Source organism: Pelecanus crispus, chromosome 1 (genome assembly GCF_030463565.1).
Source record: "Pelecanus crispus isolate bPelCri1 chromosome 1, bPelCri1.pri, whole genome shotgun sequence".
Classification (NCBI taxonomy): Eukaryota; Metazoa; Chordata; class Aves; order Pelecaniformes; family Pelecanidae; genus Pelecanus; species Pelecanus crispus.
This window is the reverse complement of record NC_134643.1, coordinates 56980044-57003591: the sequence shown is the minus strand read 5'-3', so window position 1 is coordinate 57003591 and position 23548 is coordinate 56980044. Positions and strand designations below refer to the sequence as shown.

The 23548-nt window shown below is 39.8% G+C and overlaps 1 protein-coding gene across 3 annotated transcripts in view; it reads right to left on the bottom strand.

Moving 5' to 3' along the window:
- TCF20 (transcription factor 20) overlaps positions 1 to 23548 on the bottom strand; it is a 45357-nt gene that overhangs the window by 10462 nt on the left and 11347 nt on the right. For all 3 annotated transcript variants that reach the window (XM_075723543.1, XM_075723534.1, XM_075723524.1), the window contains exon 2: positions 4763 to 4856. In XM_075723543.1, coding sequence (XP_075579658.1) covers positions 4763 to 4856 — 94 coding nt within the window. The remainder of the gene's footprint in view (positions 1 to 4762; positions 4857 to 23548) is intronic.

The following is a 23548-nucleotide window of genomic DNA, read 5'->3' as shown; positions in this document are numbered from 1 at the left end:
TCTTCCCCCCCACCCCCCCCCTTTTTTTTTTAAAGATACGAAACCAGTCATATGTATTCCAAAAGCCTGAGAGCCCTTGTTAACGTCAGCACAAACTTCTGAGGATTCAGGATCTGTCCCAGATCCTCAATAAAGCAAGGTGGTACCATTCTTCAAAGCAGGACAGTCAACTTCAAATGAAACTACCACAGAACTCAAGGAACTTCAGAAGTATCTGTATCTGATTCACTACAGGAAAGAGAGCAGCACTGCATAAGCAATAAAAAGGGTTTATAGGCAGACAGCAGGCTAAGGAAAGAAAAGAATGCTTATTTGCTTCTCATGGAAGCCTACATTTTCTGCTTGGGCATAAATGAAAATCAAGTCCCCTTCCATACAGCTTGCTTATTTCTTTTACAGATTTATTGGAAGGGTGGCTATAGATTAAGACAGCCTGATTACACCCACAGATAAAACCAACTGCAAACAAGGTCTTTTACTGTCACACCATCAGGCTGAAATTTTTAGTGCTGAGAACGTACTCCAAGCTGAGTTCTTTTATTTGTTTTGGTTGAAAACTTCAGCTAAAGCAGTCTAACCATTTCCTTAAAACTCTTTCTTGGAAAAAGTTATTCTGCCCATGTTAAATATACCAGCAAATTTTCTCTGAAAAACTCCAACATATCCTGATTTGCAGTAGGGCCTGAATTTTAGCTAAGGCATGCCCTTGCCAGCTCACCACAAAATCAGGAAATATAACTCTTTACAAAGAGGGAAAGGGATTTTAATCTGCCCATCCTCAGAAGAGGTTTCTTAGATTTTAGTAGCTAGGTCATTTGAAAATTCTAACAAATATGCTTTTGTTTGGGGGTGAGCAGGTCTTTCCTACAAACATACCTCTGGCCTGAGATTTAGGCACCAGAACCAAAAGCACTGAAAGCTATCAGGGAATGCTTGCAAGGCTCAGGCAGCCTGAAGGAAGAAGGTGACCATTTCAGAACTGTGAAGTGGGAAGCGCAGGTCTAGAAGGCAGCAGAAGTAAGAAGGTTACTAAGAAAGGAAATCTGGAACTGGAGAAAGAGTGGAGGCTAGCAGAATGAGGAGACTAGTGCTAGTAGAAGTTAGGAGCAGGGAATTAAGGATGAGTGCCAGCAGAAGGAGGCTAAGACTGAATCAGGATTGATTCAGCCAGAAGACTGGAGACTAAGAACTAGTGGGAACTTCATGGAAAGGTGAAGATGATCAAGGGCAATATACAAGAACAAACGGAGACTAGCAGGGTTAAGTGCGACAAGGAGCTAAGTTAGAAGTGAACGGGAGTAAGAAGCCCAGAGATGAAAAACAGAGCTAGGAGCAAAAAAGGAGAGGAGGAGGTGATGTAAAAGCAGAGAGGAGGAAGCCAGAATGACAGCTAGAAAACTGGGCAATATTGGAAAGGAGTAGGGAGAATTCGGTCTTACAAAGAGACTGGGATAATAAAGTTGAGAAGAGGAACCTGAGACCAATTAGATAAAAAGCCTGTGGCTGGTATGAAGAGCCAGAGTTGAGAACATATCAGACACATACAGACTGAAGAGGAAGAAACAGAAAGGAAAACGTATAGAGAAACAAAGAGAAGTCTTTGTTCTCACTAAATCATATTCTTCCTAGAGTGCAACCAGAGATGCACCAGTTATACCACTCTTCTGCTATTAAATATGTTTGTGAAACTCACGAAGCATCCCATCTCCATGCAGCTCTAGCCCACTGAGTGGTTTGCAATTTATTACTGCTGTATTGCTCAAATGAGTGAAATCAGCTTGGAATGGTGCACTCTGACAGATGGCCACATGACAATGTGATGTCTCATAAGAAAATTAAAAGAAAATGAAGTAAGCATAGCCTTGCAACTTGAACACAAAAAGCTGCTCTAAAAAAAGCTCTAAGGTTGCAAAGTCAAGACAAATGTGAGAAAATGCCAAATTTCATGTAGTCCACTTCTACATATTATATGGTAGACATATTGTATTACTTTTAATATGGACTAAATAGTATGATTATATACTAGTTTTTGTATAGGACACTGCCTCTTCTGTGCATAACACAGAACTGCTCTTGGGAATTAGTCATGATTGTTCAGTAAATTTGTCATCTGGAGGATCCTACCGCATTTGCTGAAGTGGAGCAGAGTTAATGAGGAAGGTATATCTGAAGAAAAAGGACAGCATCTTAATTTTGATACCTGTGTTTAGAACATAGAAAATGTACATACTGTACCTAGTGACACAAGAATTCAGATTAAGCACCCCAAACTATTGGGAACATTCACTACAATTTATTTTGTTTTTTTCATGGTATTGAAAAGGGCAGGTCACAAACCAGAAACAAACTACTAAACACAGTATGAACATAAATCTGATGATTCAGCCTCTCAAATGTACTGTAAATAAAAAGTTTGTTAATGTTAATGAAATTCTTAGGCATGACAGAGATGAACATCACAGAAAATTCCACAGTTCCACTTTCAGAACTGACATTGAATCATATGCAGTAAATAAAATACAGAATCAGTGAGGACAACCTATGTTCATGAATGAGTACCCTTTCATCCTACAGGCTGAGGTAGGGCCTTATGGAAAAAGATGTCAGTCTTTAGTAAGGCAATTACTATCTTATAACATACATTCACAAGAGACCACAATTAAACTTAGATGGACACCCTTATTTCTGGCAATTTTTTGAATGTGTGATTTTTGCAACCTGAATTGGAATGGTGCACTCTGACAGATGGCCACATGACAATGTGATGTCTCATAGGAAAACACCTTATTTCACATATTCTCCATCTATACTATGGTACTAGTAGTAGTCTATACCATCTATACTATGGTACTAGTAGTAGTCCACTGCAATATTAATTTCATTAAAAACATTTCTATTACAATAAAATGTGGTGCTCCAATAGCATGGGATTTCACAGTGAGAGGTGCAATGCAATCATTCAGAAATGAGCATACCTACTTAAAATACTGTAACATTTGAAAAACAGCATAAAATAGGTGGTGAAACAAGTGGGCTGCTGTGGAAGTGGGATAACAAACAGGAAGCTTGCAATTTTTAGCCAGTCAAGAGTTGTAATCTTAAATCCTTACCTGCTTGTTAAAAGACTAAGTTTTGTACGATAGAAGAATCATAGAATTGTTTAGGTTGGAAAAAAACATTAAGAACATCAAGTCCAACCGTTAACCCAGCACTGCCAAGTCCACTACTAAACCATATCCCTAGGTACCACATCTACACATCTTTTAAATATCTCCAGGGATGGTGACTCAACCACTTCCCTGGGCAGCCTGTTCCAACCCTTGACAACCCTTTCCATGAAGAAATTTTTCCTAATATCCAATCTAAACCTCCCCTGGCACAACTTGAGCCCATTTCCTCTTGTCCTATCGTTTGTTACTTGGGAGAAAAGACCGACACCCACCCAGCTACAACCTCTTTCAGGTGGTTGTAGAGAGTGATAAGGTCTCCCCTAGGCCTCCTTTTCTCTAGGCTAAACAATCCCAGTTCCCTCAGCCGCTCCTCATAAGACCTGTGCTCTAGACCCTTCACCAGCTTCAGTGCTCTTCTCTGGACACGCTCCAGCACCTCAGTGTCTTTATTGTTGTGAGGGGCCCAAAACCGGACACAGTATTCCAGGTGCAGCCTCACCAGTGCCAAGTACAGGGGGACGATCACTTCCCTAGTCCTGCTGGCCACACTATTCCTGATACAAGCCAGGATGCTATTGGCCTTCTTGGCCACCTGGGCACACTGCTGGCTCATGTTCAGCCGGCTGTCGACCAGCACCCCCAGGTCCTTTTCGGCCAGGCAGCTTCCCAGCCACTCTTCCCCAAGCCTGTAGCATTGCATGGGGTTGTTGTGACCAAAGTGCAGGACCCGGCACTTGGCCTTGTTGAACCTCCTACAGCTGGCCTTGGCCCATCAGTCCAGCCTGTCCAGATCCCTCTGTAGAGCCTTCCTACCCTTGAGCAGATCAACACTCCTGCCCAACTTGGTGTCATCTGCAAACTTGCAGAAGTGAGGAGTTACAGAGGACTAGAATAGTGGGACATCATGCATTCTGAGCTGGGATTTTTTAGCCAAGAATAAAGTTTATCTCCATGAAAAACTGTTGCTATTGTACACAAAACACCGACTCACAACCCCAGGCTCATAGCTGGAGATAATATCATTCAAACCATTAGCTTGTCCAATGATGAAGATTTGACCTACTCAAGAGACTGGCTCAAATGCTTCTAAGGAGGGAGAAGGAAGGTTGTGCTGCAAGTGGTACTGATGATTCTACAAACACTTTGCACTTGAAATCATTACTGTGACTATCCACAGGAGTGTAACCCTGAAAGAGGAAACACCTTTCTGGTTACTTGCACACTTTTAAAAAAGGGTGTCTACTTCCCCCCCCCCCCCCCCCCCCCCCCCCCCCCCCCCCCCCCAAGAAAAGAGTGGTCAGTTCTCATATTGCAGCCAAATTTCAATCACTGTAGCTGCATTCCCCAAAACCAGGCTTTTGCTGCACTTTCAGGTAGATTCTTTTTCATTATAAGTTCCATCTGGTCCCAATGCATTATTGTACACTGTTTATCTGATGCCATTTCTCACTATTTGTATTATTGTACCTTCATAGGAGGTGAGAAACTGAGAGGGAATAAATTTGTAAAGCACCTTGGAATTAGTCAGTGTCGTATGTTTTGAACTAACATGAACAAACACAAAATATAGTTAGCATGTCATTTGCTTTTACCTGCATCGATGGCACATGGGTAATGGTATCGGAAGGAGCAGCCTTTGTTGTAGCAGCCTAGGGTGGCTCCTGGTTCCTGGCAATGGGAACATTTCTGAAAGGGAAACCAAGAAACAGCAATGAAGACTGCCATCATCTTTGCAAATATCTGTATTTTCCTGGGAATTTTATCAACCGCATTCCAGCACAAATTTCTCGAGTATGACAGTGTTAGACTCTATCTTTCCACACCATACAAAGAAAGTCTTTTGAATAGGCAGCAACATAAGCTCTTTCAAACAACAAAATTTTCAACTGTGCTAACCAGGCAAGTGATACCAAATGTTCAAACCAACCATTCAGAAAGAACTTGAAACACTTCTCAAATCCATTTCACTGGCCTATGTTTCAGTACCTGACAATGACATCAGTGTTAAAATCGGAGGAAAAGAGCTTTCTGAATCTACAGCAGCTTTAAAAATGAGAATTAGCATGACAAAGAATGATTTAGAAGATATCATTAATGTAAAAGTAATTTGGTTACATCATTTTCATTATCGCTAGCAGTCCAAGAAGATCAAGGCCAAGTTGAACATTTTTTTCACAGGTGATCAAAAAAGGCTTACTGGGAGCAGGAGAAGATGCTATCAAGGGAAAAATACCTCACCATCTCAGAAATGGCACATCTCCAAAAGAAACACCTGCAATGCTAGAAAGATGCTCATACATTTTCAAAGTAGTAAGACTCATCTGATGACCACATTCAATTTTCATTTCTTAAATCCTATTATCTCAACTGGTCAATGCTGTATTTAACCATATTATCAGACAGATGTTAATGCAGCAGAATGAAAGCCACTCACTCATTTACTTCATCCTGAATGACTTAAGGAATGATGTAAGGAAGCAGGCCTATCATGCACCTCATTCGGACAGCAACTTTATGTCTTGAATGTATACAGTAAGTGATTTTCATTAACTAATCTAACATTCTGATGAAAGCTGATTTCTGACAGGTCGACATTTTTCCCTTCTAAAAAGAAAACAAGACACATATGGCAGAAAACACCAAAGGCTGAGACACCACTGCTATTTAAAAATTAAACCACAAATAGACTACTGACCAAAAAAGATGATCTACAGTACTTCTGAGTTATACTAAGAAACACAGCAATTTTGCTTTTGCTGATAAACACAACCAACACCACAATAAGGCCTCGTATAACCACAACGAACACTGCAATAAGGCCTCGCATAACTGGTACAATTCACCTTGAGTTTAGGCTATAAGAAGTTGCCTTTAGTCACTGACTGCACACAGAGAGATGATGACATGATCTAAAAACTCTTTTTCTATTGGAAAAGCTAGTGTCAAACTACATGTGCTCTATTAACACTATCAGCAAGCTACCCCTGTACAGCACACAGAACAGGTGTGCTTGAACCAGCAGTGTACCTGGCACCGGACAAAAGCATCAGTTTTTTACCGTACAGGGAGGCTCATAAGCCAAGATAGCCACAGCAGCTAGGCCACACTTCTTCACGTCCCTGAATAACATACATGTGGCAGCGGAGGTCTGCAGAATAGATGTGGCCAAAGATAACAGCCACAGCGAAGTGCCTTGCTCTGCATAGTAAACAGGGTTTTGGTTACAATATTTCAAAAAACACTAAGAATATGTGACAGTCATTGCTCTTCCTACTATTCCATGCTATGCAGAGATGGCTACAGTTTGTATTTAAATGATTGAATGAGGATGAAAGTAAAACTAGCTCCAGCCATAAACCAGGTGGCCCTCTCCAAATCAAAGCAGATGCAACTAACAGAAAAGCTTGTGAGACGTCAGTTCTCATGACATCTACAACTACAGGCTTGAATACTGCCTTCTTTTTTCCGTTACGCCAAAGCATAGTGAGCCTGATCTTCAGCACTCCCTATTAAATTGTGTCTACCTTCTAAGCAGTGAAGTTGTATCATGACAAACTATTGCAGTATTTATGATGTAAGGAAAGCATCCCTGAGGCCTAGAAAGAGACACCCAAACAGCTTATTTTTGCCTGTCAGAACACGAACACTAGTTTCCAGAGGTTCTAACAAAAAAACCCCAAAAAAAACCCCCCAAAAAAACCAAACCCCAAACCAAACCAAAACAAAAAGATCATAGAATCATCATTGAATGCTTTGGGTAGGAAGGGACCTTTAGAGGTCATCTAGCCCAACCCCCCTGCAGTGAGCAGGGACACCTTTAACTAGATCAGGTTGCTCAGAGCCCCATCCAACCTGACCCTGAATGTTTCCAGGGATGGGGCCTCCACTACCTTTCTGGGCAACCTGTTCCCAGTGCTTGACCATCCTCATTGTAAAAAATTTCTTCCTTATGTCCAGTCTAAATCTATTCTCCTTTAGTTTAAAACCATTACTCCTAAACCAATATTTAAATGCATACCAAAACATATGGACCTCTAGCCAAACTGCAATGTAATTCACCCTCTCATGGGAGTAAAACCAAGTTTCATGTATAGAAAATGTCTTTTCCTGGCTATGAAGTCAACCCTAGAAGAATATTATGTACTGGCAACAGTCCCAGATTCACCTATGCCAAGTATTCACAAAGCGCAGCTTGAGGAGTTCTGAACCAGAGCTCTTTACCTGTATGCTTTATTCTCGCTTTTAGATGTGGCTGACTGAGATTAATTATTCTAAAAGGACAGAACCCCAACTGACTATCCTTTTTAAACACAGATGTGAATTTCTAGTTTTGTTCCTCAGAAGCATTCTGTCCTCCTCACTTTATCTCGCCTTCGAAGTACCATCACACTGTTGCAACAGAAGAGGTCCTTCTTCCTGGAACACTGTGTCCTGTACAGAGCAGTCAGTAAGAGCATAAGAACCACAGCAGTAGAGATTAAACTGCAGCTATGTAAAATATTTCTTAAGACTAAAAAGGCATGTCTTAAAAGAGTGTGCTATGCGATACAATTGAAAATGAAACAACCCCTAGCAAAAATTTTTGATACTTTTCCAAACGTTAATTTAGTCTTTGAACTTATTCTTTGTTGCATCTAGCATGGTTCATCTTGCTATTCTGAAACTCGCAGCAGAAACACGACAGGCACTTTGACGAATTTTAAGTGTGACTGTAGTGCTCAGCTGAGAATGGATACGGTATACTTTCAAGTCGGCTGTAGTCAGGACTGATTAGGAAAAGTGGGTAGTTAAGATGCCAGAGCATGAGCATCAAGCCTTCATTTCCCCCCTTTTTTTAAGTCTGCCAGACCAACTAGATTATTACCAAGGTTACCTGCAGTTACGCCCACAACAGCAATTCCCCAGTGGACTACAATACCATTGACTGCTCAAGGCAGAGATCATCTGCTGCTGCTGGCTCCCCTGCTGCTGAACAAGTCTCCATTCTGGCAGATGCTTCTGCTTTTCACAAGCCACTGACAGTCTAATGGCCCCATTTCTTCTACCTCCTGGGACCCCCGACCATCTGCTTCTTTCAGGGGAAGCTGGGAGAACCACATACACAATAACTACTCTTTTCTTTCCAGTTCTTCCTTCTTGACACACCACAGAGTGACTGAACAAAGCAGACACCCTACAAAGCTGTATGGTTCTAAAACAACTTATGAGTCTACCACTTAATGTTTGAAAGAGACTATCATCATGTACTGCCACGTGGTTTCCAAATATATCCAGGTGTTTCTAGAAAGACAACAAAGTGATTAAAAAATTTCTGGATGGTCTCAGTCTACTTTTGCAAGACATCACTGCTGTGCCTTAAAAGATGAAAAGGCGCATAGCTCCTGCTAGTACTTTTTGTGGCTTTTGTCAGGACCCTTATCCTTATATATTTATGTTTCAAAACAAAAAGAAAATAAAATATGTACACTACAACTAGAAAATATTCTAAAACCAAAGTAAAATCACAGAACTTCATACAGGAAATGTGTGAATTGGGCTTAATGACCACTAATTGTTCTCTTTGGTCCATGAGCAAATTTTCACCCAAACGCCACCATCCTGCAGCCATTCACCAGCAGATGGTAGCAGCCTGCTTGTCACTTGTAAAGGAATTATAGCATTCTTAGCCAGGGAAACAGCACTCAAGCTCTCATGGGAAGAGAAATTCCTTTTGCTCAGTAAGCAGCCTGCTTAACCTCCCCTGCTTGAAAGAGCTGAAGGCTGGTACTTGGAGTGTGCTCCCAATGGGAGGTGCCAATGGATAGTAATCATTGCCAGGCATCTAATCAACTCCTGGCTTAAATTAGAAAAGGAAAAAAAAAAAAAAGGGGGGGGGGGGGGGGAAGAAGAAGGGGGAAGAAAAAAAAAAAAGACCACACAGTGAAGATTGATTCAGAGGTCCTATCTCCACAATTCATCTCTGGCCACAAGGCACATATATCTCACTTAGAACAGGCTGGAGAGACTGAAAAGTGCCATTTAGAAGAGACACTCCATCCCTTGAACTAAATTATCAATAGTATTAAAGCCAGATACATTGTCTCTACCTCTCCATGCTATTAGCAGCCCATTTCTTCCTCACTACAGCTCATCATTCTCTGTCTACCAAAATGAAGTAACACCCAACCTTGAAGTGTGAACAGTAGGGGGACAGCTATCACAGTGGCAGCAGAGCTGTTCCGATTCATTCAAAATACTAGAACATCCACTAGCTATATTTCTTCTGCTTTAAGGGTCTTTTTTCGCTGCAATTTGTATTTCTTCATTAGTACAAGAGTAAACTCTTCTGACAGCACACCGCTCTAAATGTAATAAATAGGGGTGTGGTTTTTGGATAACTTTTTTTGCCTCCCTCAGATTTGTACCCAACTCCACATAGGTGTTATAACACAAACACATCCTGAGCTACCTACCTTCCTCCTCCCAACCAAGCACAAGCTCTTAGGCCTGTGAAAAGAAGTGCCCACAAGCTGCTCAAGTAAAACACACACCTTAACTTTTCCCCTTGGCTCTGCACTGACAGAGATAACGTCTTTGTCTAGGAGTACTGGAATCCCACAGTGCACAAGGTTTTGCTGGTGGGAGGATGGGAGCCACCAGACTAGCCCTTCCAACATATTCTGGGCAGCAGCAGGAACAGTTGCTTAGAAGCAGAAATGAATTCCTTCTGCCTAACACTAATATAAGGTGTTTTCAGATGATTCCTCCACCATCTTTCTTGTGGAACAATTACCAAACAATTCAGAACAGATGCAACCATATCATATCTACTGTCTACAATCCAAAGAGTCTTTTCTTGCTGATCAGTTGCTTCTTTCAGTTTGCTCACCTGTGCCCCACACTCAGGCCTCATTCTAACTTCCTCTTTTCCAAGCACCAGTTTTCCTTTGCTCTCTGTTTTCTTCCCTTTTCCTTTGCTTCACTTTCTAGGTATCTCCCTGTTTCTCCCCTTCTTGCATATCAGTGTCAAGAATGCAGACACAGAATAAAATGGAAAGCAACAACTGGACATGGACCTGTTGGAGCGGGTCCAGAAGAGGGCCACCAAGATGATCCGAAGGCTGGAGCACCTCTCCTATGAAGACAGGCTGAGAGAGCTGGGGTTGTTCAGCCTGGAGAAGAGAAGGCTGCGGGGAGACCACATTGCAGCCTTCCAGTACTTAAAGCGGGCCTACAGGAAGGATGGGAGAATCTTTTTAGCAAGGCCTGTTGTGATAGAACAAGGAATAATGGATTTAAACTAAAGAAGAATATATTTAGACTAGACATAAGAAAGAAATTTTTTACAATGAGGGTGGTCAAGCACTGGAACAGGTTGCCCAGAGAGGTGGTGGAGGCCCCATCCCTGGCAACATTCAAGGTCAGGTTGGATGGGGCTCTGAGCAACCTGATCTGGTTAAAGCTGTCCCTGCTCACTGCAGGGGGGTTGGGCTAGATGACCTCTAAAGGTCCCTTCCAACCCAAAGCATTCTATGACTCTATGAACTGAAGGTTACTAAAAACGAAAAGCAAGCAAAAAATGAAATATACGTGTCATTAATGATACAGGTACAGGTCTTCACTTTACATGTTATATGCGTTTTTCATACTCTCTCCTTCATCTGTTTAAATTATAAGCTTTTAGGAAAATAACTGCTTCTGTATAATTGCACTGCACAAATGCAGATGTAAGATAACGAGGATTTCAGAGTCAGCTGCAATATTAGGAAGGAGGGCCTTCTGACTATTTCTGATTAAACAGTTGGCAGGCTAGGCAGAAGCTCAGATTTAATATCCAGGCGAAAGGGCAACAGAAGCAGTAGGCAGCCGCATTCTCTTTCCTGGAAAGCGGGATGCAGAGAGACAACTTACTCCAACAAGCTATGAGGAAAACTAAAAAAATATTTGCACTATTTGCTACCGGAGAAAGGAGTAAGTGATTTTGGAAGACTGCTGCAAAAAGGGACTGATATGAAGAAAGAGAAGGTGGGCAGACATTTTTAGGAAATAGGAGAGGAAAACAGCACTTTCACTCTGATGTGCAGATACGGGTTAATGAAAAAATTTGCTTATGTGACTGGGGCTAGAGATAACAACCAGTACTGAAGGATACAGATTTATTAGTTTCCATTTCCTGTCAAACAATTTAAGTTCTCCAAAAACCAGGCACAGAATATCAGAAAAATGAACCCCACAATTAAAAAGATAAAAATCCTTAAAACTTGCATTATTAAAAGGTATCTCTCGACAATTATGATATATATTCCTGTAGCAAGCAAATCAAGTAATAATAAAGGCAAATAGTCAATGAAGTAAAACTGAGCAGCTATCTTCAAGTCAAGAAACTAGGGACAAATTTAGATCCCAAGATTTCAGCAAATAGACAAATCAATGATCTGGAAGATGCTATACTAATAAAGCCACATTAGGAAACACAGTAAAAAGTCAGAACTGCAGTGCTGCACGGGCTGCTGAAGCACAAAGGGAAGCTGCAGCTCAAAATGGATGGCATGGAAAAAAAAACCCAGAAGAAATACAAGAACTGTAAAATGTCTTAAAAAAGGGAAATCGTATTCAATACATACAAAACTGACTAAAGTACAACAGAAGCACTTGAAATGAAGAACAGAGCATTCTATTTCCCTCAACCTGAAGGAAAAAGACAAAGTAACAAAACCAGGAATAAATGGTTAGTTTTGACAAGGAATGGTTGCCAGCAAAAATTGCTAAGGTCCTATGCAGACACTTAAGCTATTCAACTGTACTTATAGAGACTCTCAAAAAGGGGGGTGAACAATAAGGTGTGAAAACTTGTGAAGTTCGTAAAATTATCCAAGGTAGTGAGATCTCAAACTGATGGTAAAGAGCTGCAAAAACATCTCACAATCCTGGATAACCATATGATAAAATGGAGATGAAAATTAATGTTGTTAAGTGCAAAGTGATACACATGGGGAAAATATTTTCACCTACGCATATACATGACAACAGACTCTAAATTAGCTTTTACTACTCATGGGAAGGTATGAGTAGTCATCCTGGACAGAAACATCATGCAGTCCTTGCAAACGCAAAAAAAGACAGCCAGAACGTAAGTTATTAGGAAAAGAAATCAATAATGAAACCCAAATCTTCATTATGTCTACCTGCTACTCTTGTAGTATCCTGACATCTTAATATTGTGTGCTGTTCTGGTGACCCTATTAATAAAGAAATACAACAGATCAGAAAAAAAACCCCACCAGACAGACCACAGAGATAACTAGGAACCTAAGGAGCTTCCATATGAGAAAAGACTAAGTATTTTGGAAAAGAGGTAACTGAAGGGGGACGGAGATATACAAAATCAAATACGATGTGCATAAGGGAATGATTCTTAGCCACTTCCAAGAAGGAAGAGGAAATAACAGGTTTAAATTTAAAAGTAAATCTGCTTTTTTCCACACAACAAGTAATTAAAACTATAAAAGTCGTTGCCAAAGAATCCTGCACTGGCCAAAAGATAAGCAAGTTCAAAAACAGATTAGACAAATTCATCAAGGATAGGTATACCACTGCCTGTTAAACACAGTGGTGCAAAAGAGACTACTCTAAAGCTGCGATTGCTGAAAGGAGGGAGAAAATATGCAAGTAGCACTCTCTACATGCCTGGTTTATTACACATCTCCAAAGATAACTGCTGCTGGCTATTGCTGGAGACAGGACACCACAACAAAACACACTTTTGCACCTGCCTGGAATAGCAGTTCTTTTGTAGACCAAGATTGTGAAATTCCACAATCAACAACAAAATAAACCCATGATTACTCACAGGAATGTAGGCACCCAGAAAATATACTGTTTACAAGTTTTTAAGACTCTTCAGTCTTACCTCCATAACAGGAAGGCTGAGCTAAACTGTAACACTATATAAAAGGGTTGAAATGTGATCTAAGCGATAAATTCATGTTCACTACTCCATACAAGCCTAAGTGTTTCATTCACTTGGTGGAGTGATCAAAGGCTTAAACGTGCATGAACATACTCTAGGAGATGAGACTGGTGAAAGGCTGAGAAAGTCACTGAAGAGGATGAACTCTCCCTGCCTCTGAAACAATGTAAAGAGAAAAAAACCCAAATGAAATAAGGACCAAGCATAACTGAATCAGAATTGATGTTAGATACCTCAAGAGTAAACTGATGGTTAACTAAAATAGATTTAGCAAACTGACAAAAAATAGTAACTTTAAATAGTAATGAAAATGCATGTTTAACTTCAAATTAAGCAGACTAAGTACACACCTTTGTAGCCATTTCATATTTTAAAAGGAATATTAAAATAACACAGACTACAAAGTCCAAGACGACAAGAAATGCATAAATCTTGTTTCCTTTGATGACAAAGATCCACCCTGAATGAGAGAAACATTTCAGACAACCACTAGCAAGTATAGGGATTTGAATTTGCTAAAGTATGCAAGTCTAGCAGAAAAAAATTATACAGTTTATGTTATCTTGGCTATTCATTTGGGGAATTAGACGTGCAACAATAAGTGCAATTTAGTTACAAAAAGGTCTGAAAGACAGAAGAGCAGACTTAAAAGAGGAAAAAGAAATTCAAATTTCCAAGCAGTGATTATGTGATAAGGACGTACAGAGTTGTGGGAACAGCATAGTCAGCAAGAGAGCATTTACTCCAGTTGCATTTTCTGACAGTACTAGATTTCTCTCCTGACCATCTTGGGTACTGATTACAGGACATATCCAAATATATGGTGAATTTCTATTTAGCACAAGGTCTACCAAGTGCGGTATAAAACAATAGCATGCAGTTGCCTTAAAACAAAGCAACATCACCACCATAAGGGAAGAGTTTTTAGATAAATTAATTACCAAAAGCTCTCGCCTGTAAAGTGATACCTTTGAATATCAATAACTGGAATAACTGGAGTGACATAAAAAAGGAAGAAAACTGACATAACAAGAAAATGCAATAAACTCAAGGAATTTGTTTTCAATGCATTTGTTTGCATGATGGAACCAGTTCTTCTCTAGTCAAAGGAAAAAAAAGGAGATGATGCTTAGTACTTATGAAAGGCTCAAAAAAAAAAAAAGGTCTAGTTCATTAAGGACACAATCACTATGTTGTTAGTGGCAGTGGATTCAACAAAAATAAAACCTTTGTAAAGGCTTAAAAATAAGGAAATGCTTTTGAGCAAGGCAAACTGTAAACGGAAAAGATTTTGACAAGATATTAAATACCTATGCAGCCTGGCAGGAAAAAGGGTGCAGCACAAATCCATCCCTGCCAACAACTCAAAGACTTGTAACATTGGACAGAAATAAACCATATGTCATTATTTGTAATAATCTGTGCAAGCCCTCATCATAAACAGAGCCCCACTGTGCAAGACACTTCAGTAATACAGAACAAAGCATTGGTGGATGCAAAGGAATGAAATAGGAATGGTGAGACTGAGCCAGCAGCATTGGGCAGAGTCCATCACAGCAGCAGGCTAAGCATATCCAATTGTTCAGCAGAAATCCCAGACAAGAAGGTCTTTGAAGAAATGTGTGAAGGAAAACAAAGGTAAACAGACAAGGTTTTGAAAGTGAGGCACTTCATTTAGGAAATTACAAAAGTAGCCAGGATGCACTGATTGGAAATAGATCATAAGTTCTTGAAACTGAAAGAAGAAAAGGAGGCAGGATGAAGGCAGATAAAATAATGATGAGTAACTTATTGAGGCATAAGAAAAGAGGAAGCTGGCAGATGAATGTGAAAGAAGTAGGTATGCGAAAATGATAGCTTAGAATTTTTTTTTTGGTAACAGTATTCCAAATAGATGTTTACTCATTAATAAGAATATCAATTTTTAAATTAAGGTCTAAAGAGCCACTCCTATTGCACAGTCAAAATATATTCCACTACAAGTAAGGATAGGTGAAAATGGTACGATGCTTATCTTACTGGAAAATGAACAACTTGTCTCTCTAGAAAAAGGGTAGCAAAAAAAAAACTACTACTCAATACTATTAGAGAGAGAATGATGAGAAGACAACAGCTCCTCCAGAAGGCTGCTGAAGCAGCAGTTGGTGGCAGAGCTATAATAAGGAGTAGCAAAGTGCACACAAGTATTCCTGAGGTCACTGGTGGCTGCTGCTACCACCTAGGAAAAGCAGCCAAAGATGAGCAACAGCAGGTCAAATGAAGCCAAGAGAAGAGGTAAGATGCAATGCTTGTGGAAGGAGAAATGCCTGCAAGTCACTACATCTCTCTTTAGTGATAAGCTGTCAAGTAACACAGTGTTTAAAAAAAAAAAACCAAAAACCCAGAATAAGATACAATCTCATAAACTACAGCAATAAATAATCAGTCACAGTTGAGGAAAACTAAACAAATTAGTAACACACATCGATGAAATGACCTCAGATACAGAGGAGGTGCTCTATGTAAAATAACGTTTGCTAACCAAAAATCTGAATGGGTTTAAAGAGGAATACGTTCTTTCACTATTCAATAATTATCAGGAAAAAAACTAAAAACCATAATGATATATGTGCTGCTTAAACTGCCCATTACAATAATAGCTACTTTTCATGAATTCTAAACTGAATTTATTCAAAAATATCTAGGGTCAGTAGGCTTGCCAGAGACACACGACACAGGAAAATTTCATATGAGCTAGCAGCAGTTGAGAAGTGGCAGCAAATATAAATAGCAGCAGAAGTCCAAGGCCGGATGGCATTCCAGCTGGATATCACAAAGCAGCTGAGGTAGTGTCAGTAGTTTCCTTAAAGGAAAGACTTAATGTTGTTCTCCAGGGGGAAGAACTTCCTTCGTCTAAGGATTAGGGAGCCATGTGGTTCTCCCCATACCCGAAGGGGGAAAAAACCCCACCAACCTATTGAAGATCTTTCAGGCTGCTCAGAACACTGCTGAATTGTGGTAAAGGCAGTAATATTATCTGACTATTTTCAAGCCACATCTTCAGTTTTTGTAAGTCTAGATCAATCTATACTAAGATAAAAAGGCCTGGTATGAGCCATAGATTACTAGAAATATGTCACTGCGCAAGATCAAAGAGAAATTTCAATCTTTTTTCACCTGAGGCAGAAATCGAAGGATACAGGCAGTTTTGGTTTGTTTTTAATTTATTTTACACAGGCACACCCTCTTCTCATTTCTTATTCCTCCATCTTCTGAAGGCTCTAGCCCAAAATCAGAAGTGTAAGTCAGCAGTAAAGTCTTATTTGTTAGACAGCTTCAGAGTCAGAATGGAAAATTATTCTTTTGGCATTACCCTTGAAGCTGGTTGTCCAGAAAACTGAATTTACTGGTAACTATTCAAAACTCCTGTTCCCCAGGAACTGTGTCTGCAGATTTTCTGCTTAGAGGAATAGTACCATGTGGCATCTCTAAAGAATCCTTATTCTCCCCAATGATAATATGTGACACTTCAAAGGAGGAGTAACTAAATTTAAGTATAGGAGTTAAGATTGCATTAAAACATCATAAAATAGTTTTATGTACCTATAATGCAGGTATTGGAATTTTTCTCATCTAACCTAAACAATTTCCTAAAATTAACATCTAAAAAATTTTTGTTTGTTTTCTGGAAAGCATTGGTTATGCTTTGTGTCAACCTTGAAATTTTAGTGATTAAATTTAACTTGAAGAGTTATTCCCCCAGAAAACACTTAACAATTGAATATAACAACAAATTTACATATGGTACCAGTACATTCAAGTTAGGATCTTCAGCATTTTAACTTTCTACAAGAAAAGAGAAAGCTAACATTGGATGAACACATAACAAGACATTTTTATTATCTTCTGTGGACCTGGCTCTAAATGATACATAAACCAACTTTAAACTTGGCTTCCTCCCATTACATCTATGCAACTAAAACATGCAACCTTGTATCAGCTCCCTAATCTTCCAATTTAATTAAGAACATCTGACAATTTAAACACATACTGTACTTAAAATTTTCAAAGCACCCTACAAGTTTGTCTTAATGGTCACAAACCACGTGGTTTTAAAGCTTACTTTACAGAATAATTAACTGACTTGTCAAAGGCCATGTAGGGAATTTTTGACAGTGCAGGCACAAAGTCTGAAAAGCTCACAGCTCTCAAACCTGAACTCAAGTACATGAAGTCGCCTTTCCCTCCCATTCCCCCCCTCTTTTTTTTTTTTTTTTTTTTCCCTTTTAAGTTTCACATTGAGCAGTGTCCTTTAAAGAAAGTCCCCATTTCAAAGATTCATGCCACAGGACACCCCCCTCCTTTTTCCCATCCCTTAGCAGTAAGTCTTTTATGAAACTGGACAGCCTCCTTTAATCATCAATAACTTTCTGAAATTTAGCAAGCATGAGTTCTCAGTAAGAATAAAGGACTCAGAGGTTCAAGAAAAGCTGCAATTAACAGCAGTATAGTGCAAAGTCCCAACAAAACCACATTTTGTGAAATGGCAAGCCATGAGAATAAGACAAACACATAGCTGAGTTACAACTAAGGGACCTAAGCATAAATCAAAAGAAAACATGCAAGGACCTAGAAACATCAAAAAAATCATTAGTAAGTGAAGACTGCACAACCAGTTTTTAACATCAACCTTTAATATTTTCCCAAACAGAAGGAAAGCTTAGGCCACAGACAACAATTAGCTGGCTGAAATGGTAGCATACCTATGCTATGATCAGTTGCGCAACCAGACCTCAGGAAGACACATGCAATCTGTTTTTACCACTGGTAGCTCAGGTACTGACAAAACAGCGCAGATGCAGCACATAGAGCACTGGGTGGGCTTTGCCACTAGCCACGGTCTTTGTGTCTTGCTTGAGTAGGGTTAGTATTTTACACAAAGTCCTACGCTGTTATGTCCACTCTCACCAACAGTTCAGCAAGTCTGAAGACAACTTAAGTAGATCTACATGATTGAAGTTACACCCTGAGCACTGCTATAATTTTTCAAAAGAAACTGCAGCTATTTTAGTCCTTTTAACTGAAGAGAAATGCCTGCTTTAGGTTACTCTGGCTGGCAAATTAGGCCAGAAGAGGGGAGTGAGCGTGCAGTCCCTAGTGCTTCTAAATCACGGAATAATAATACTACTACTAATAAAGAAAAACCCCTACCTTTTCATACGTCTAGACAACTAGATGGTTGCACGTGACATCAGTAATAAATGCTGCGAAGCTATATATACATTTGAGAACCACCTTAGACAAATTTTAAAATGTACCTTTTATTGAATTTACTAGTATGTGTAATTAGTAGTATCATTCTGGAAAAACTTTCTACCTGAAGTCATGGTCTTGACCAGTCCACTCACTTCCAGACCATTTTAAGACATCGGTTTGTACTTGCACAACCTGCTGCCCCCTCCTACCCCAGGCTAGGGAATTTCCCTGTATCAGTACTAACACTAAGGGTCAAGAAAGCTGGTCCAGCCAAAAAATTAGCTTGCTAAAAGCAAGGGGGGCAGGAGGGCAGTGAGAATTTGCTGGCCAGATCAGCTACCTGACTTGGTTCAGTCACAGAGCAGTACTGCTGGCAGAAGGGGAGGCGTGGGGGAGAAGAATGGCTTCTAACAACCCTAACTAGCCTAGATGAAATTACCACCATATTTCATCTTCACAACAGACTCCTCAGTGGAGCAGAAATGGTTTACAAGGGACACTCTTTGTTCTGTTGTACCTTTAACAGCAAAGGAGACTTGACCTTTTGCCATATTCCTACCTCCCTCTACCATCATCTTATTCCACTTCCCCCAGCCCTTGTCCTGCACTCATCTTTTCCCTCATTTACACCACTGTGGCACAAAGCAATCAAGGACTGCTATCGCAGTAAAAATTTCATCAAGTTCAGCAGGAGATTCTGAAAAAAGACTTTTAGTTGTGGCAGAGAGTGGTATAGGACTATGAAAACCAGCATTACCGTGAGATCAACTCGGAACTTCAAAGGGCCCTTTGAGAAAGACAATTATTTTTGATAAGTCCCTACATGAGGGCTAATCCACAGCCAGTCTCTGCCCTATGTCCAACCTGTACTGTTTTGGCCATTTGCTCCATTTCCCACCCTTATCTCCCCTCCTGGCTCAACGCTGCAGCAGGAATGAGCTGCTGAGGGCAACTAACATCAGAATTCCCGTCGCCATATTCCCCAAACAACCTTGTGCCCACATCTCCAGCTACATACCTTCTCAACATGGCTCAAGCCACTTACACTCACCCACAGCTTCAGCAGTACAAGGCTGCTGTTAAATGCTAATTGCTTACTAATGAAAACTAATCATCATGCAATTAAACTTTAATCACTAAGCAGCTGGCTGAGAGCCAATCCGTAACAATGAAGGTTCATTAATAACTTTTTTCCAAAGTGCTCTATCCATGAAGACTATCCTATACTTCACACAGAGTCCAGCTAAGTGTATGAAATTGTTTGAAAAATATTGTCTCTGCCAAAAGAGAGAGAAAAACTACCCAGAGCACAACAGTGTAAGAGTAGCATAGCTTAGAGATTAGCTGAAAAGGATGGTTTTAAGATTCAGGGAACCCAAACTCCATTCTTGGCTCCTTCCATAACATCAGGCAAAGTGTGCAGCACAGACAGAACCTCTTTTCTCCAGTTCTTGTATCTGCAGAGTAACATTTTTCAAGGAAAAAAACCTGAGTTTTAGTTTTGCTGTAGTTTCTAAAATTATTACATGAATACTCATCATACTTCAGTTTTATTTTTACTCATCTTTCTAAATCTAGGGAAATTAATCTAACCTCTTTCAGAACATATTTCTCTAATTAAAAAAGATATTGGGGTTATATAACTAGGTTTATAATGTGCAGATAGATGAAAATCCACTTTTGAAAAGAAAAAAAGTTTAAAAACTGCTTTCTATATTGTATTTAAAAAAGAAAAATCTCACACTACGATCAGTAGGTGTCTCAGTTTTGCCTGCACGATTCCTACCCCAGTCTGGCTACTGCACAAAGCAGTATGCTTACACAGCTTTTTATGAACTTGGTTTGCATTGCAGCATTTGAAGAGCTTTCCTTTATTACGAATGGTAGAACATTAGTATAGTTGAAGCATTATTTTTGCTTATTCAGTGATCAAAGGATTCAGGATAATGTTTATTTTAAAAATCAAATGGAGAAACTGTGATTTTTTTTTTTATTATTTAGAGAGTCTTAAAAAAAGATAGATTGTAATTCTAATAATCCATACAATATTATGTAAACAGAATTCTTACCTCCAGAAATTAACCTCTTATCAAACTGAACAAGCAAAGAAAGATTAAGAAGTAATAATTTTTTCAAAGTCAGGGAAACCATTTCTTAACGTTTGTATTTTTAACTAGTTGTAATCAAATATAGGCCATCTTAAACACAGAGGCTTGGAACAGAATAAACTTCTGAAGTTCTTGAATGTCCTTCAACACTTATTTGTTGGTAGCATTCTTCTAATGAAGTTAAGGGGATACAGTTCAAGTGACTACCATCTGGAATTAGTCTAAGTTAAAAAAAGTTAGTTCAGTTTAAGTTAACAAAACAACACACAAACAGCACAACAACCCTCCTCCCCAATTTTGGGGAATCTTAACAATGTTTTTGCCAGCACAGCTTAAACAGCTTCAAGTTCAAGTGACACATAAATGGATTGTATTCACTCGCTATTGAGAATTTAGCAAGAGTTTGGCATCTCTACAGTAACAGGCAACTTAAATCTTACAAAAAGGATTGTGTGAGCTTGTGGATAGCCAGACAAAAAGCTCTAAAGCTTTGTTTAGAAATCACCTGCACAGAGAAGGCCCCATTCACATTTGGAAGAGCTTCTTAGAAATTAAAGTTACTTAAATGTATTTTTAAACAAAAGTTGTACATAGATTTCGAGGATCCCTGATGCTTTATAGAAAGGCCACAACTGTGGAATGAGAAAGCTCCTTTTTACATACAAATTTCCAGTGCTCCTGGCTACAACTAATGTAAGTAGTTAAACATCCTATTCTTTCCCAACGCTCTATTGTCAGTAAATCTATTTTCCGCTTTCCTCACTCCACAAGCTAGACAAACAGTAAAATACAAAACCACATGCAAGCACAGACATAATGCCCATATTTTGGGATAAGCTAATGGCAAAGGAGTCTGCACAGAAATTACTTCCCTGCTTACCCTTCATCTTCTCTCTGGCCCTATACAAAAGGTCGAAACTGGAAAAGTCTTTCTTCTTTTCCCAGTATCATCTTTATGTTTGAGACATCAACTAAACTGTACCTCCTGCCATCCACAATCCATGATCACCAATATGCTGCACCAGTTTTACCCGATTTCTACTCACAGTAAAGCCAAGGAAAGTCAGTTTCGTTTCACAAATGGAATTAATGGCTTCCAGTCACTGCAGATACTGAAATATAGGCATCAGAAATGTAGATGTGGATTCTGCCTGCTCACCTCTTTGGTGTGTGATACCAATATACAGAGCTGCTGTGAGCTACGAAGTGCAGTAGCACTAAGTCATTCACACTTCTAGGTCCCTACCAGAGGAAGGCGATGAACTGAGATACAACAGGGGCTCCTACCAGGTTCTCATCTCTGTGGCGGCACACTCTTATAGACCAGGAGTCATGACAGCACAGAGAGTCTCAGTAGCGCAGCAGATGGCAATGCCTTTCTGAGAAAACCAAATCTGAAGTTCATTATTCAGCCTGTCTTTCAGAATTTCCTCTCCACCCGAAATTTCATGCTTCCTTATTTTTGTAACACTGTGGAAGAATATTAAAGATGCTGCCATTTCCTGAGGAATGAAAACAAATGTTAAACTAATTGTACTAAAGACTGTCTTCAAGAAAGAAAGAAAGATCACATTTCCAGCTCAGGCAACTAGGTGTTTAGACACAGTCTGTCAATGAAAACCAAGAACTCAACCACTTTAAGGGTAATTGTAGAAGGTGCCTTGAGATTCTGTGGCACTCCTCACTTGAGGGGTTAAAGCATACTAAAAGCTGTTGCCACAGATGAAAATAAGCAGACAATGTTCTCAATACACCCTTTTTTCAGCGACTGCTAACAGGCAGTTTTTAAATTCATTACTGGTTTCTCTTTCCCCACAGTAAAAAATTAACAAGCTCCAGTGTCACTTCTTCCTACTCTGGAAATTTCTCTCTACTGTTACAGGTCCGGGTGTAAGAAACACAGGTTTTCCCTCCTGTGTTTGTCAGGCATGTGGTCTTTGAAGCAGCAGATTATTATTTCAGCTAAACCCTGACCTGATGCAGAACTTCACTTGAGAGGCTTTTTGGAGCAGGGGGAGGGGAGGAAGTCAGGTTCTGCACATTTTTCTTCTCTAAAAAGAAGGATAATGAATAAAAGGTCAGCATTCATCTCCCAACACTTAGAAACAGCAGCACTGTGGGCCTAAAAACACTTTTCAAGTGGTGGTGTCACCTGGGCACAATTTTGTGTTATGGCTAACTCGATCTAATGGTTATAATTACCCGTGGAAAGGGCCGTGCCTGTCAGATGCAGCAAACATGGTTCAGAGAGTAAGCAGATTCAGATGGCTGATCTGGCACAAAGATCCTCCATTCCAAACTAGTCTTCTGATGGATTAGCTAGCTAAAAACCAACCCACTGTGCAAATGTGCAGTTGGTAGATCTAGCACAAGGGAAACAGTGGGAGCAAGCAGCTTGCAAAGAGGATAAAGTAGGATCACCCCTCTTGACAGCAACTCACTCCTAGCCTAGCTTAGGGATAAACAAAGCACACCTGTGCCAAAGCAGACAGACAGAATAAAGTGACACCAGACTCATGGTGCTACACTACTCAGGTTTCTGGGGCTAGAAACTGTTTTGCTTTGTTTTGCCAGAGGTAGCTAACCTTCCACAATTTTCTCAGTTCGTACTGATTCCCTAGCTTAGGCATTTCATTAGCCACAGTTAGGAACCTTTTTTTAAAAGCAATTACTTACAGCGTGTAGTAGCATTTTTGTTAGGCTTTGATTTCCCAAATCTGAGAATATAAATAGCTTAATTCTTAGTGATCCCTTTAGGCACCTTTCTTTACCCATTTACAGCTAGGGTGCAGAATGGTAGAGGTAAACAAAAGAAAACGGTTCTATGAAAGCAAGAGAGTAAACAAAATATTATAGATAGGCAATGCTTACTTCCTCTATGGTACAGATTTCCACAGATCTGTACCATATTCTGGGACATCAACTAGCAGGACTCTAAGTGGTCAAGGACAACTATTCTGTGCAAAACCAGAAGTTGTTCTCCATCAAATCTGGATAGCATATGTAAACCTACCTTCAGTCCTACAAACTAACAAAGGCACATTCAACACAGGCCAGCAGGCTGCCACTGCCCAAGAGTAACGAAA